Consider the following 11,595-nt stretch of genomic DNA (forward strand, 5'->3'; position numbering starts at 1 on the left):
ATCTCCAAAATCGAGATCAGAAGCATACAATTCCATATATATATATATATATATGGTCAATAGAGAACATCTATCTTAATTTCTTACTATAAACGATTTAATCATTGATGTGCCAAAATCAAATACGTGAATTTATATATACATATATCCAAAAATACGTGAACCCATAAATCAGCGACTTGGCCCGTTTTTCAGTTGTGTCCATGTAAGTTTTGTTTTGTCAGCCATTTGTTCGATAGAATCTATAAAGAAGTACAATTCCACTAAATTCATGAATCAACCTCATTTAATAGAAACATTGTTCGATAACTCGATTCACAAATATTTCTTATTTTTTAAAAATAATTTTATCATCCTAATCGAACAATAATATAATAGTAAAAGAATTTAATGAGACGTTAAGTTAGTTAATTCTCTTGAAAATTGAGATATTTGCATGGTATATTAGATCAGATCCATTATAAATTTTCTTATTAAAACTATAAAATGTTCTTTGTTTGTGGATGAGTAACCAAAAATATTAGTTGATAAAAAAATAAATTAAATAACATTTAACTTACCTTTTTGTTTATGTATTTTTTTTATACATCTTTTTTGTACTTTCTTTTGGAAATACAAAAGGATTTTTTTTTTTAACATATCTAGCCATCTTTATATGTATATAAAAAAAACATATCTAGCCACCAATTTGTTTCCATAGAATATCTCAAAACATCTGATTCCATTGTTTCTCACTCTAAGATCCCTTTTAAATAAAAGCAGTAAATTCATATCCACTCATCTTTAGGTCAGACCACAAAGTCAAACTCAACCTCTAAACCCTAACACGTAGCAATAAAAAAATCCATGCTTCGTGAATGCAAGAATCCGACATTTATTGCTCCTGGCCAGAACCCAATCTCACTCACCACATATGCCCATGTCGTGTCCATCTCCACCCAAATTCACTTACATACACATGTACGCATGTATCTGCATGTATATATGCATGGCATAGGTAGGAGGTTTTGCACACAAGAGCTTGCTAAACCATCATCATCACCGTCAAACTTTGGTTCCTAAAGGTTGCAGATCTCTCGAGGAAAAAGATGGGAAGCCATTACAGAGTGACGTCAGAGACCTCGAGTTTGATGAGTGGCAGAGGCCGAGAGGAAGAGGAGGAGGAGGAAGAGGCCATGCAGTGGGCGGCCCTCGAGCGTCTGCAGCGTCTTTCGACGTACGATCGTGTCCGAAAAGTCGTGCTGAGAGGCGTTACCGGCGATTTCAAGGAGTTCGACATGAAGAATTTAGGGTTTGAGGAGAGAAGAGAGCTGTTTGATAGGGTGATTACGAACAACGATGAGAATTGGCATGAAGAATACCTTCGTAGGCTCAAGAAACGTATTGACAGGTCAGACCCTCTTTTGCATATATATATATATATATATATATATATATATATATACCTAATCATAAGTTATTCGAATGATCATTTAATCAAAAAAAAAAGTTATTCGAATAATAATGAATATTTTGGATAACCCTTCATGTATTATATTTCCCATATCACATGCAAACTCGTATAACGCAGAGTCTCACTGGATCTACCAACAATCGAAGTCCGATACAAGGATGTGAACGTGACGGCCGAAGCCTACGTTGGTAACAGAGCTCTTCCCACAATCATGAACTCCTTTGTTAACATCGTCGAGGTAAAAAAAAAAAACTCGATGTTTCGTGTTTCCCAAGTAATCATTCCCTGCGGATTTCTCGTTCACCTCTGATCTCATTTCTTCGTCCTCGAAAAGGATTTTGGAGCTCGTGTCGGCCTTCTCTCGGATCGAAAGAAAAAATTCTCGGTTCTTACCGACATTAGCGGTATCATCAAGCCCGGCAGGTTTACAGAGAATGTTGAATTTCCACTGATTAGCCTTCTCTAGTGACTTTAAACACAATGGAGATCTCATTCTTGTCATTTTGCTGTCTGAAAATCACAGATTAACTCTTCTTTTAGGACCACCTGGATCGGGAAAATCGACGTTTCTTCAAGTTTTGTCTGGAAAACTCGATGCAGGACTCAAAGTACATCCACTGTTTCAAATCTTTGCTCTTCCCTTTACCCTTTAGACGAAATTGATTGATTAGTTCTGTCAATCAGTTAACCAAAACGATTTTTTTGTTACTTAATGTTAGATTTCGGGGGACGTTACATACAACGGGCATGAATTTCACGAGTTTGTGCCTCAAAGAACTGCTGCATACATCAGCCAGTACGATGTTCATTTGCCCCAGCTAACTGTCCGTGAAACATTAACGTTTTCCGCGAAATGCCAAGGTGTCGGCACGGGATATGGTATGTTTTTCGGCGTTTTCATTCTTTTCCGTATCCAAAAAAGAATCTCTGGCATTGGTTTTGATGTAAAATTTTCAAGAACAGACATGCTTGTGGAGCTATTGAGAAGGGAGAAGAACCTGAATATCAAGCCAGATCCTTACCTCGACGCTCTGATGAAGGTAAAAGAATCCGATTTAACGACGTAGAGGCTTCCGGTTCTTATGATATGATCTGCTAAAATACTAAGTGAGAATTCTGATACGTAGGTTTCTGTAATGAAAGGACACAAGGAAGATGTCGTTACAGATTATGTCTTGAAGGTAAAGGAAAAGAAAAGCTTTCATTCGAATGCATACACAAAAAAGGGTTTATGTTATGGATAACCGATGAACGTTTTTCTTCTTATAGATATTAGGGCTTGATATATGCGCTGATACGATAGTCGGAAACAATATGATCAGAGGGATCTCTGGAGGGCAAAAGAAGAGGGTGACAACAGGTAGAGGTTTCGGATCCTTGTTTTGTTGTTAACGTGTCTTGTAATAACCTCGGGATCGATTTTCTCAGGCGAGATGTTGGTCGGTCCGGTCGGAGCTTTCTTCATGGACAACATATCCGACGGTCTAGACAGCTCGACGACGTTTCAAATCATCAAATGCATCAGACAGATGATTCACGTTCTGAACAAGACGGCACTCGTTTCTCTTCTCCAGCCTCCCCCCGAGACATTCGATCTCTTCGATGACGTTATCCTTCTCGCCGAAGGGCGGATCGTGTACCAAGGTCCCCGCGAAAACGTGCTCGAGTTCTTCGAGTCTATGGGGTTTAAATGTCCTGCAAGAAAAGGCACTGCTGATTACTTGCAAGAAGTAAGTTCTTATGTTTTTCCAACACAATCTTATCTAACCTTGTCTGAAATGAACACATCTCTCTGATGCATTAAGGTTGTTGATGAATGAATCAGGTGATATCGATAAAAGATCAAGAACAATACTGGGCTAATCATGAACTGCCTTACCGTTACGTATCGGTTAAAGAGTTTTCAGAAGCTTTCAAGTCGTTCCATGTCAGCAAAACCATCAAGGAGCAGCTCGAAATCCCGTTCGATAGATCGAAAAACCACCGAGCCGCTCTGACGAAAACCAAATACGGGGCGAGCAAGTTCGAGTTACTGAAGAACTGCTTGGAAAGAGAATACCTTCTGATGAAGAGAACGATGTTCGTTTACGGTTTCAAGTCATTTCAAGTGAGATCTGAATCTTCCCCTCTTTCTCTCTTCAAATCAAGTTTGTTCTAATGATTAAGCATAAGATGGTTGGTTTTGAAACGTTTTCTCCTGCGAAATTTTCAGCTTGAACTCAACGGGATCATCATCGCCATCGTGTTTTCTCAATCGAAAAACTACCGCAGCACGGTAGAGGACGGATACATCTACATGGGATCGATGTTTCTAATAGTGCAGATGGTTGTCTTCTCGGGTTTTTTCGAGCTCCCGATGACTATTGAGAAGCTTCCAGTGTTCTACAAGCAGCGGGATTTCCTCTTTTTCCCGTCTTGGGCATTCTCGTTACCAACCTCGATCATCGGCTTCCCTATATCCTTCATAGAAGTCATCATACTGGTTGCATTGACATACTATGTCATCGGATTTAATCCGAGCGCTGCAATGTAAGTATCGGAGCAAATAAACGGATTCTCGGTTAACGTCTGCACGCAGAAATGTCAAATTCTTACGGTTTCTTCTTTTGTTTCGAAGGTTGTTTAAGCATTACTTTGTTCTGTCTCTCTGCGGACAAATGTCTTATGGACTCTTTCGTTGCATAGCCGCCATAAGTCGGGATCATGTGGTTTCAAACACGCTCGGATGTCTTGCTCTCATGTGGCTCATAACGTTCAACGGATTCGTGCTGTCACGAAGTAAGTACTTGCTCTATATATTTCGCAAAGGTTTCGTTACGGATGTGAAAGATCTTATCGAAATCTTGCTTCTCTGCAGAAAATGTGCATAAATGGCTCGTGTGGGGATATTGGACGTCTCCTTTGATGTACGTTCAGACAGCGATCTCGGTTAACGAGTTCTTGAGCGATTCATGGAGAAAAGTAAGTGTCTGAAAACATGAAGAATCGCTCTCCTTTGGAATCGAGGGTTATAGAGCTGAATACCGTGGTACGAAAATCGATATTTCAGGTTCTTGATGGAGCAAAAGAATCTCTTGGAAAGACGATTCTGAAATCTCGAGGAACGTTTTCGGAATCTTACTGGTATTGGATCGGAATTCTAGCATTGATCGTCTCCATATTGTTGTCCAATGCGATCACTGCTTTGTCTCTGGCTTATCTAAACGGTGAGTGCCCTCGATACCGAGAAAATCTGTTCATCGTTTCGTTGTTTTTTGTATCGAGTAGGCTCGTTTACGGAGCGAGATTTGCTTTCAACAGAATACGGGAAATCCCGAGTAGCGGCCGAGCGAGAAGAAAGCGTAGAAGAGAAGAGGAAAACTGATCAAGACAGAACCAGGGACGGGACACGAACAGAACGACAACTCGGAAGTATGTCCTAAAAGACTCTACACCTCTCTTTCTCTCTTCTCGACATTTTACAACCATATATGAACAGGCATAAGGCAACATCAATGTCGTAAAAACATTCAGGTGTTGTGTCGATGACGAGTTACGATGACCAAGGAATGCTTCTTCCTTTCAAGCCGCTTTGTCTAACGTTCGAGAACATCAAATATTCGGTCGATATGCCTAAGGTGAGTTCTATATATATCGATCTCGTGGTAATATTTCTGATTCCGATACTAAATCCCGTGTGTTTTTTAGGCGATGAAATCGCACGGATTTGGAGAGGAAAGACTGGAACTTCTCAAGGGAGTAACCGGAGCTTTCAGACCGGGAGTTCTCACTGCCTTGATGGGGGTTAGCGGGGCCGGGAAAACAACTCTAATGGATGTATTAGCGGGCCGTAAAAACAGCGGATACATCGAAGGGGACATCAAAGTTTCGGGTTTCCCTAAGAAACAAGAAAGCTTCGCTCGAGTTGTGGGATACTGTGAGCAATCCGATATCCATTCGCCTCTTGTCACAGTTTACGAGTCCCTCGTTTACTCGGCTTGGTTAAGGTTACCCCGGGATATCGACGCTCGCAGCAGAGAGGTCAGTTGTGCACATTTTGACACATTTATTTCGAAAACAAATCGTCAAGAACGTGAATTCATCGACATGTCTGTAAAATTTTGCAGCTTTTTATCGAAGAAGTGATGGAATTGATCGAGTTGAAATCGTTGAGGGACATGCTTGTCGGGTATCCAACGGTTAGTGGTCTCTCGACCGAACAACGAAAGAGGCTGACGGTAGCGGTTGAGCTCGTTGCGAATCCTTCGATCATTTTCATGGACGAGCCGACGTCAGGATTGGATGCAAGAGCGGCCGCCATAGTGATGAGAACGGTGAGAAACACAGTCGACACGGGAAGAACCGTGGTATGCACAATCCACCAGCCTAGCATCGATATCTTTGAATCCTTCGACGAGGTAGAAAACGAAAAAAAAAATCGAAATTTCTCGACGTTCCATCGCTTATCTTATGATATTAGTTTCGATCCGAAACCATAAAATCTCGCGGTTTGATCATGTTTTATATATGTTAGCTCATCCTGATGACGAGAGGAGGCGAAGAAATTTACGTTGGACCGCTCGGGCAACATTCTTGTCAACTGATTGAGTTTTTTCAGGTGAGATTCCAACGATTTACTCGTCTACTTCATCGTTCTTTTGTCGTTCTTCGTATGTAAACGAATGTTTCGGAAAATTGGCAGAGCGTTAAAGGGGTCGAGAGAATCAAGGACGGGATCAACCCCGCGACATGGGCGTTAGAAGTTACAACAAGGGCACAAGAAGACGTTCTTGGAGTTAAATTTGCTGAAGTTTACAAGAATTCAGATCTCTACAGGTTCAAGAACTCATTTGAATCCCTTGAATCTGTTTCAAGAATTCATCCGAAAAAAACCCGGATATCTAACTGGAAATTTCGATAATCATCACAGGAGAAACAAAGAGATGATCGCGGAGATCAATCAAATCGGTCCCGAGGCGCAAGATATCCACTTCGAGACGATGTATTCACAGTCTTACTTCACTCAGTTCAAAGCCTGTTTCTGGAGGCAGCACAGATCGTATTGGAGAAACGTTCCTTACAACGCTTCTCGCCTTTGGTTCAGCGCCGCTGTGGGGATAATGTACGGAATCATCTTTTTCGGCCTCGGGAAACGAAGGTACATATGCTGAAAACGTCGGTCTAGGGTATATCTATACATATACGTATATATTTGGATCTGAAATCAATAAGTCGTATGAATCGTGCAACAGAGGATCAAGACAAGATATCTTCAACAACGTTGGAGCGATGACAACATGTATAAACTTCTTAGGAGCTCAAAGTGCCGCTACCGCTCGTCCGGTCGTTATAGCCGGACGAGCCGTTTTCTATAGAGAGAGAGCTGCGGGAATGTACTCGGCGTTGCCTTACGCATTGGCGCAGGTAACTTGCGTCACAAGAAAGAAAAACCCTAGGAAACAACACTTCATTTACAACCTGTTACGTTTTCTGAAATCGATCATCACTCCAGGTAGCGATCGAGATTCCGTACACGATGGTTCAGGCCTGCATATACACGGTCATCGTCTACGCGATGATCGGATACGAATGGACAGCGGCCAAGTTCTTGCTCACCTTGTTCTTCATGTTCATCACCATCCTCTACTTCATCTTCAATGGCATCGCCATCATCTCAGTCAGTCCAAGCCAAGAATTCGGAGCGGTATTAAACGGTATCATCTCTGTTCTGTGGACCGTCTTCTCGGGATTCGCCATTCCTAGCCCGGTGTGTAATCATCTAACCCTAGCCCTTTTTCTTCGTTTTCATCCATGAATCCATATCCATGTCTGAAAAAAAAAATAAACATGTTCCTGAAACATGGCAGAGAATCCCAAGTTGGATAAGATGGTACACAAAGGTATGTCCGGTTTCGTGGAGCACGTACGGAGTGGTGTCTTCTCAGTACGGAGACACACGAACAAGGCTCGAAACAGGCGAAACGGTGGCTCAGTTCATGAGCGATTACTACGGCTTCAACTATGACTTCTTGTGGGCTGTGTCTATTATCCTCATTGCGTTCGCTGTGTTCTTCGCCTCCATTTACGCGTTTTCTGTGAAGGTTTTGAATTTCCAGAAGAGGTGAGATTCAAAATCACATCTTATTAATCTGCAAAATTGTTGTGCTTTTCGGACCGTATTGTATATCCTATAGTTTTGCGTTTGATTGCACCAATGTGATGGATAAAATAATTGTAATTTTGTTTTCCATATTGTAGCAATATATTTATGTGTCTTCACTATGACATGGCGTGGATTTTGCGGAGTAAATATAGAACTGTAATTTATTCCATAATAGGACTCAATTAATTACATTCAACAAATGTATGGAAATAAGATTACAGAATTCTAAGGTTGATTATTGTTATCATGTTATCAAAATAAACTTGTGAATACTGAATTTTCAAGATAGAAACAATTAGAGTCAGAGTTAATTAAGGTCCAGTTGCAAACTGGTCCATGGCTAAAGATACAAAGTTCCACTGAATCAACATCGACATTGTTTGTTTGTTTTTTTTTCAATTTATTTAGAATACACCACCAATTTTTTTGGAACTCAAAGATGTAGATACTGCTTTTTTTTTTTTTTGGGTGAAGAGATGCTTGTTAGTAATCATTGACGTCTCCTAAAGACGAACAAAGATCCTCTGGAACCAATTCCCAACCTAAGTTTGTCGTCAATGTAAGTAATCCGAAGCTTCACTTCGCTTTCAAACCCATATCTAAACTCCAAAGCTCCGACCTTTAGCTCCGGCGGCTCGAATATCACCTGAACCCACTCGCTGTCCATCACTTTCAGCTTCCCTGCCGAATCATGTTATCAGATTATATATGTATGCCAAAATGGATTGGATGTACCCATAAACCCCGATTAAACCCATTTTGACATATCTAGGCTAGACTAACAATGAACACAAGTTTGGTTTGGTGGGGAAACGTTCGCATAATCCAAAACAATGTGTATTGGATTCACCTTTCAAGGAGACCTCTCCTTCGAGAGAGCCAAATGCGGAGAAGGCCACTTTGTTCCTGACGATATCGGGAGCTTCAATAGCCTGAATCATCTCCTTTGTCCTGAAAACGAGACGCCCCAACATGCTTCTGTATCCTCCTCCCGGAGATGTCGGTCTAGAGCAGTACACCACATCCCACTCTGCGTATCAACAGCAAATCACATTCGAAACGAGACATTTTTTTAGCACAACACAAGCAAAATAGCAAATGCATTTGAATCGAGATGTTTTCGAGCATAACACAAGCGACTGCATTCGAATCGAGATGAGGATTCTCTGTTAGTGATCGTCGTCTTACCTCCGAAGATGAGGGGGCACTTCACAGGCTCGTCAACGCAGTACTTCTGAAGCTCCTTAGCCACTTGTGTCACTTCCTTGTGTTGATCTTTGCTCAACGTCACACCTCCATCACTGTTCGCAACCTGTTTCAACACACTCTCTCTTTTCAGATCTTTTCCAAAACCAGAGGAGAAAGCATCCAGAGATTTTGCATATACAGTCACCAATTCCAAAACATTACACACTCTAGGACAGAATTCAATCGAAATCAAGATACATCAGAAATATCGCCGCCAAAGAGATTTCCGGCGAAAGATAAAGCAGAAATCCGGCGATATGTCACACATCACGGCTGTTTATTGCCAGAGATTTGTCTACACAGATTTTTATTACCCAAAAAATTCCATAACATGGAACACTAATTGACTGGATTCGATCAAAATCGGGATTCAGATTCAAGCGCCGAATATCCATTCCGGAGAGGTTTCCAGCGAAAAAGAGATAACATACCTTGGAGAGTATGGAGGAAACGAGATCATCGGGACCTGTACGGAGCTCCGCGTTCGGCGTCGAGACCGAACCGACGACGACGGGGAGTCTCAATCTTCTCTGACTCTGTGAATGGTTCTTGCACGGAACTGACGCCGAGAACGGAAGATTCGGTCGGTTAGAGGAATGAACCTGAGTCCGGAAATCGGAGAACGACGAGGAAATTGCAAGAGAAGGAGCTGCGGACGCCATTGTTGTTGCTTGAGAGAGAGAGAGGGAGCGAGACGAATACCACGTTTTGGTTGGTGCCACGTATGATTTTGGAAGAGGAAGGGGCCCACACTGTGATTTGCAACGTATAAGCAGCTGCCACGTAAGCAGATATTTCCCTCTCGGGTTATCTCCTTCACAAGAATTTGAAAAAAAAAGAAAGAAAGAATTGTATTTTCTGCAAAAACAGAAGCATTTGTGCCGGGGAATATATATAAATACGTGTATATTTGGTAATTTATAACGGGTTAATGGCAAAAAAAAAAAAACATGAACGGGACTTTTTTTATTTGGCAAATAAATACACAAACTTTTATTTTGGTAATAAAATATACAAACTTTTATATTTTTAACGCAAACTTCTACGAACAATAACGACGTAAAAAAAAATAACGGAACCATCAACACGTCATCTATATTTGTGAATATCCGTATCCGATATAAAAATTATAAAATTTTAAATTAAAATTAAAAAACAATTTTAAATATAAATAAATTATATAGGTCATTTATATTCAAATTTTAAAATTTAAATATTTAAAATCAATATAAATATAAATATTCAGATATCCAGAACGTACGAATCGGATACAGATATTTATTTTGAAATATTTATCGGTTACGGATCGGATACAGATATCAAATTCGAATTATCCGACATATTCAATCTGATTCGTACTAATTAATAATACTATTAAATATAAGAATAATTTGGTATAGAAATTTAAAATACTTTATATTTACATGTTTTGTAGATATATTTAAGAAATATTTTATATAATTGAGATTTAGAATGTTTAAACTTTGAATGCATTTGTATATGATAGATTATGATTATATTTATATTTATATTAATTTTAAATATTTAAATTTTAAAATTTGAATATAAATGACCTATATAATTTATTTATATTTAAAATTGTTTTTTAATTTTAATTTAAAATTTTATAATTTTTATATCGGATACGGATATTCACAAATATAGATGACGTGTTGATGGTTCCGTTATTTTTGACGTCGTTATTGTTCGTGGAGGTTTGCGCTAAAAATATAAAAGTTTGTGTATTTTATTACCAAAATAAAAGTTTGTGTATTTATTTGCCAAATAAAAAAAATTAATTTTTTTTTGCCATTATTCCAAAAGTTTGTGTATTTTATTATCAAAATAAAGGTTTCTGTATTTATTTGTCAAATACCCAAATTTCATATTTTTTTTTTTGCCATTACCCCAATTTATAACCGATGCACCATATGCGACTCTTTTATGAGTGTCTGGTGAAATATTGTTACAAAATTATGTCCATTGATCTTTGGGGTACTTGTTTATATAAAAAATTTAAATTTATAAAATAATAACCATATAATTATAACATTTAAAAAATAGATGCAAATTGCCTTTTTTTATAACCAGAACATACAATCTCTAGCTAATTTTCCTTCGCAAAAAAAAAAATCATTAGGGGTGAAACAGTAATATCATCCAAATTTTGAGGTAAATCAGTTCGATTGTTTTCTAATCACACAATTATGCTAAAATTGTTCTAAGTAATGCGTTTTCTGAAATTAACCGGTTAACCGGTTTGGTTTAATTAGCTAACCGGACTCCGCGTATCTTTGCAAAGCAAAGGAACGAGAATTTGAGCGAGAAGAAGAAGCGTAATCGGAGAAGATGTCGACGGTGTACGTGCTCGAGCCCCCAACGAAGGGGAAGGTGGTAGTGACGACCACTCACGGACCAATCGACATCGAGCTATGGCCGAAGGAAGCTCCAAAGGCCGTGAGAAACTTCGTTCAACTTTGTCTCGAGGGTTACTTCGACAACACCATCTTTCACCGTGTTATCCCCGGATTTCTCGTTCAAGGCGGCGATCCCACCGGCTCCGGAACCGGTAATTTCATCCTCTATATGCTTTTCGAGTTTCTGTATGCACATGGATACGGGTAGTGTGTTTGATTGAGTGTTGTATGTGTATGTATCTGTGTAATTCGAGCTGCAAAGGTTTCTGCAAAGGGACATTCGAATGGGTTTTCTTAATCTTGTTGCTTGATTTCGACTTTTGTGTCTGCTGAAC

At 39.5% G+C, this 11,595-nt stretch overlaps 3 protein-coding genes across 3 annotated transcripts in view; 2 read left to right on the plus strand and 1 right to left on the minus strand.

Moving 5' to 3' along the window:
- The window catches only part of LOC104811049 (ABC transporter G family member 38), a 9,506-nt gene extending 1,401 nt beyond the window's left edge, over positions 1–8,105 (plus strand). The window contains exons 3-26 of the mRNA XM_010537587.2: positions 1,065–1,390; positions 1,571–1,691; positions 1,788–1,876; positions 1,977–2,061; positions 2,173–2,332; positions 2,417–2,493; positions 2,581–2,634; positions 2,723–2,813; positions 2,882–3,183; positions 3,279–3,560; positions 3,666–3,982; positions 4,071–4,231; positions 4,311–4,414; positions 4,503–4,659; positions 4,754–4,864; positions 4,967–5,070; positions 5,141–5,473; positions 5,560–5,850; positions 5,967–6,050; positions 6,135–6,268; positions 6,363–6,590; positions 6,685–6,856; positions 6,945–7,199; positions 7,300–8,105. Of these exons, the coding sequence (XP_010535889.1) occupies positions 1,065–1,390; positions 1,571–1,691; positions 1,788–1,876; positions 1,977–2,061; positions 2,173–2,332; positions 2,417–2,493; positions 2,581–2,634; positions 2,723–2,813; positions 2,882–3,183; positions 3,279–3,560; positions 3,666–3,982; positions 4,071–4,231; positions 4,311–4,414; positions 4,503–4,659; positions 4,754–4,864; positions 4,967–5,070; positions 5,141–5,473; positions 5,560–5,850; positions 5,967–6,050; positions 6,135–6,268; positions 6,363–6,590; positions 6,685–6,856; positions 6,945–7,199; positions 7,300–7,557 (4,296 nt within the window). The 3' untranslated portion in view covers positions 7,558–8,105. The remainder of the gene's footprint in view (positions 1–1,064; positions 1,391–1,570; positions 1,692–1,787; positions 1,877–1,976; positions 2,062–2,172; positions 2,333–2,416; positions 2,494–2,580; positions 2,635–2,722; positions 2,814–2,881; positions 3,184–3,278; positions 3,561–3,665; positions 3,983–4,070; positions 4,232–4,310; positions 4,415–4,502; positions 4,660–4,753; positions 4,865–4,966; positions 5,071–5,140; positions 5,474–5,559; positions 5,851–5,966; positions 6,051–6,134; positions 6,269–6,362; positions 6,591–6,684; positions 6,857–6,944; positions 7,200–7,299) is intronic.
- On the minus strand, positions 7,937–9,674 carry LOC104811048 (probable plastid-lipid-associated protein 8, chloroplastic). The gene is made up of 4 exons (XM_010537586.1): positions 9,275–9,674; positions 8,784–8,907; positions 8,446–8,625; positions 7,937–8,276 (listed from the first exon to the last, which is right to left on the minus strand). The coding sequence occupies exons 1-4, from the start codon at positions 9,503–9,505 to the stop codon at positions 8,086–8,088; spliced, it is 726 nt and encodes a 241-aa protein (XP_010535888.1). The 5' UTR covers positions 9,506–9,674; the 3' UTR covers positions 7,937–8,085.
- A 1,462-nt stretch (positions 9,675–11,136) lies between these two features.
- Positions 11,137–11,595, plus strand: part of LOC104811050 (peptidyl-prolyl cis-trans isomerase CYP57) — a 4,338-nt gene continuing 3,879 nt past the window's right edge. The window contains exon 1 of the mRNA XM_010537588.2: positions 11,137–11,412. Within this exon, the coding sequence (XP_010535890.1) occupies positions 11,193–11,412 (220 nt within the window). The 5' untranslated portion in view covers positions 11,137–11,192. The remainder of the gene's footprint in view (positions 11,413–11,595) is intronic.

This window comes from Tarenaya hassleriana, unplaced genomic scaffold, assembly GCF_000463585.1.
Source record: "Tarenaya hassleriana unplaced genomic scaffold, ASM46358v1 Cleome19, whole genome shotgun sequence".
NCBI lineage: Eukaryota > Viridiplantae > Streptophyta > Magnoliopsida > Brassicales > Cleomaceae > Tarenaya > Tarenaya hassleriana.

Bases quoted from the DNA above. Each gene is read 5' to 3' on its own strand.
- LOC104811048 (XM_010537586.1), bottom strand. From the start codon at position 9,505: ATGGCGTCCGCAGCTCCTTCTCTTGCAATTTCCTCGTCGTTCTCCGAT. The intron at 8,908-9,274 runs GTATGTTATCTC...GTGTTGAAACAG, and splicing joins TTTCCTCCATACTCTCCAAG to GTTGCGAACAGTGATGGAGG. The intron at 8,626-8,783 runs GTAAGACGACGA...GTTGATACGCAG, and splicing joins GTGCCCCCTCATCTTCGGAG to AGTGGGATGTGGTGTACTGC.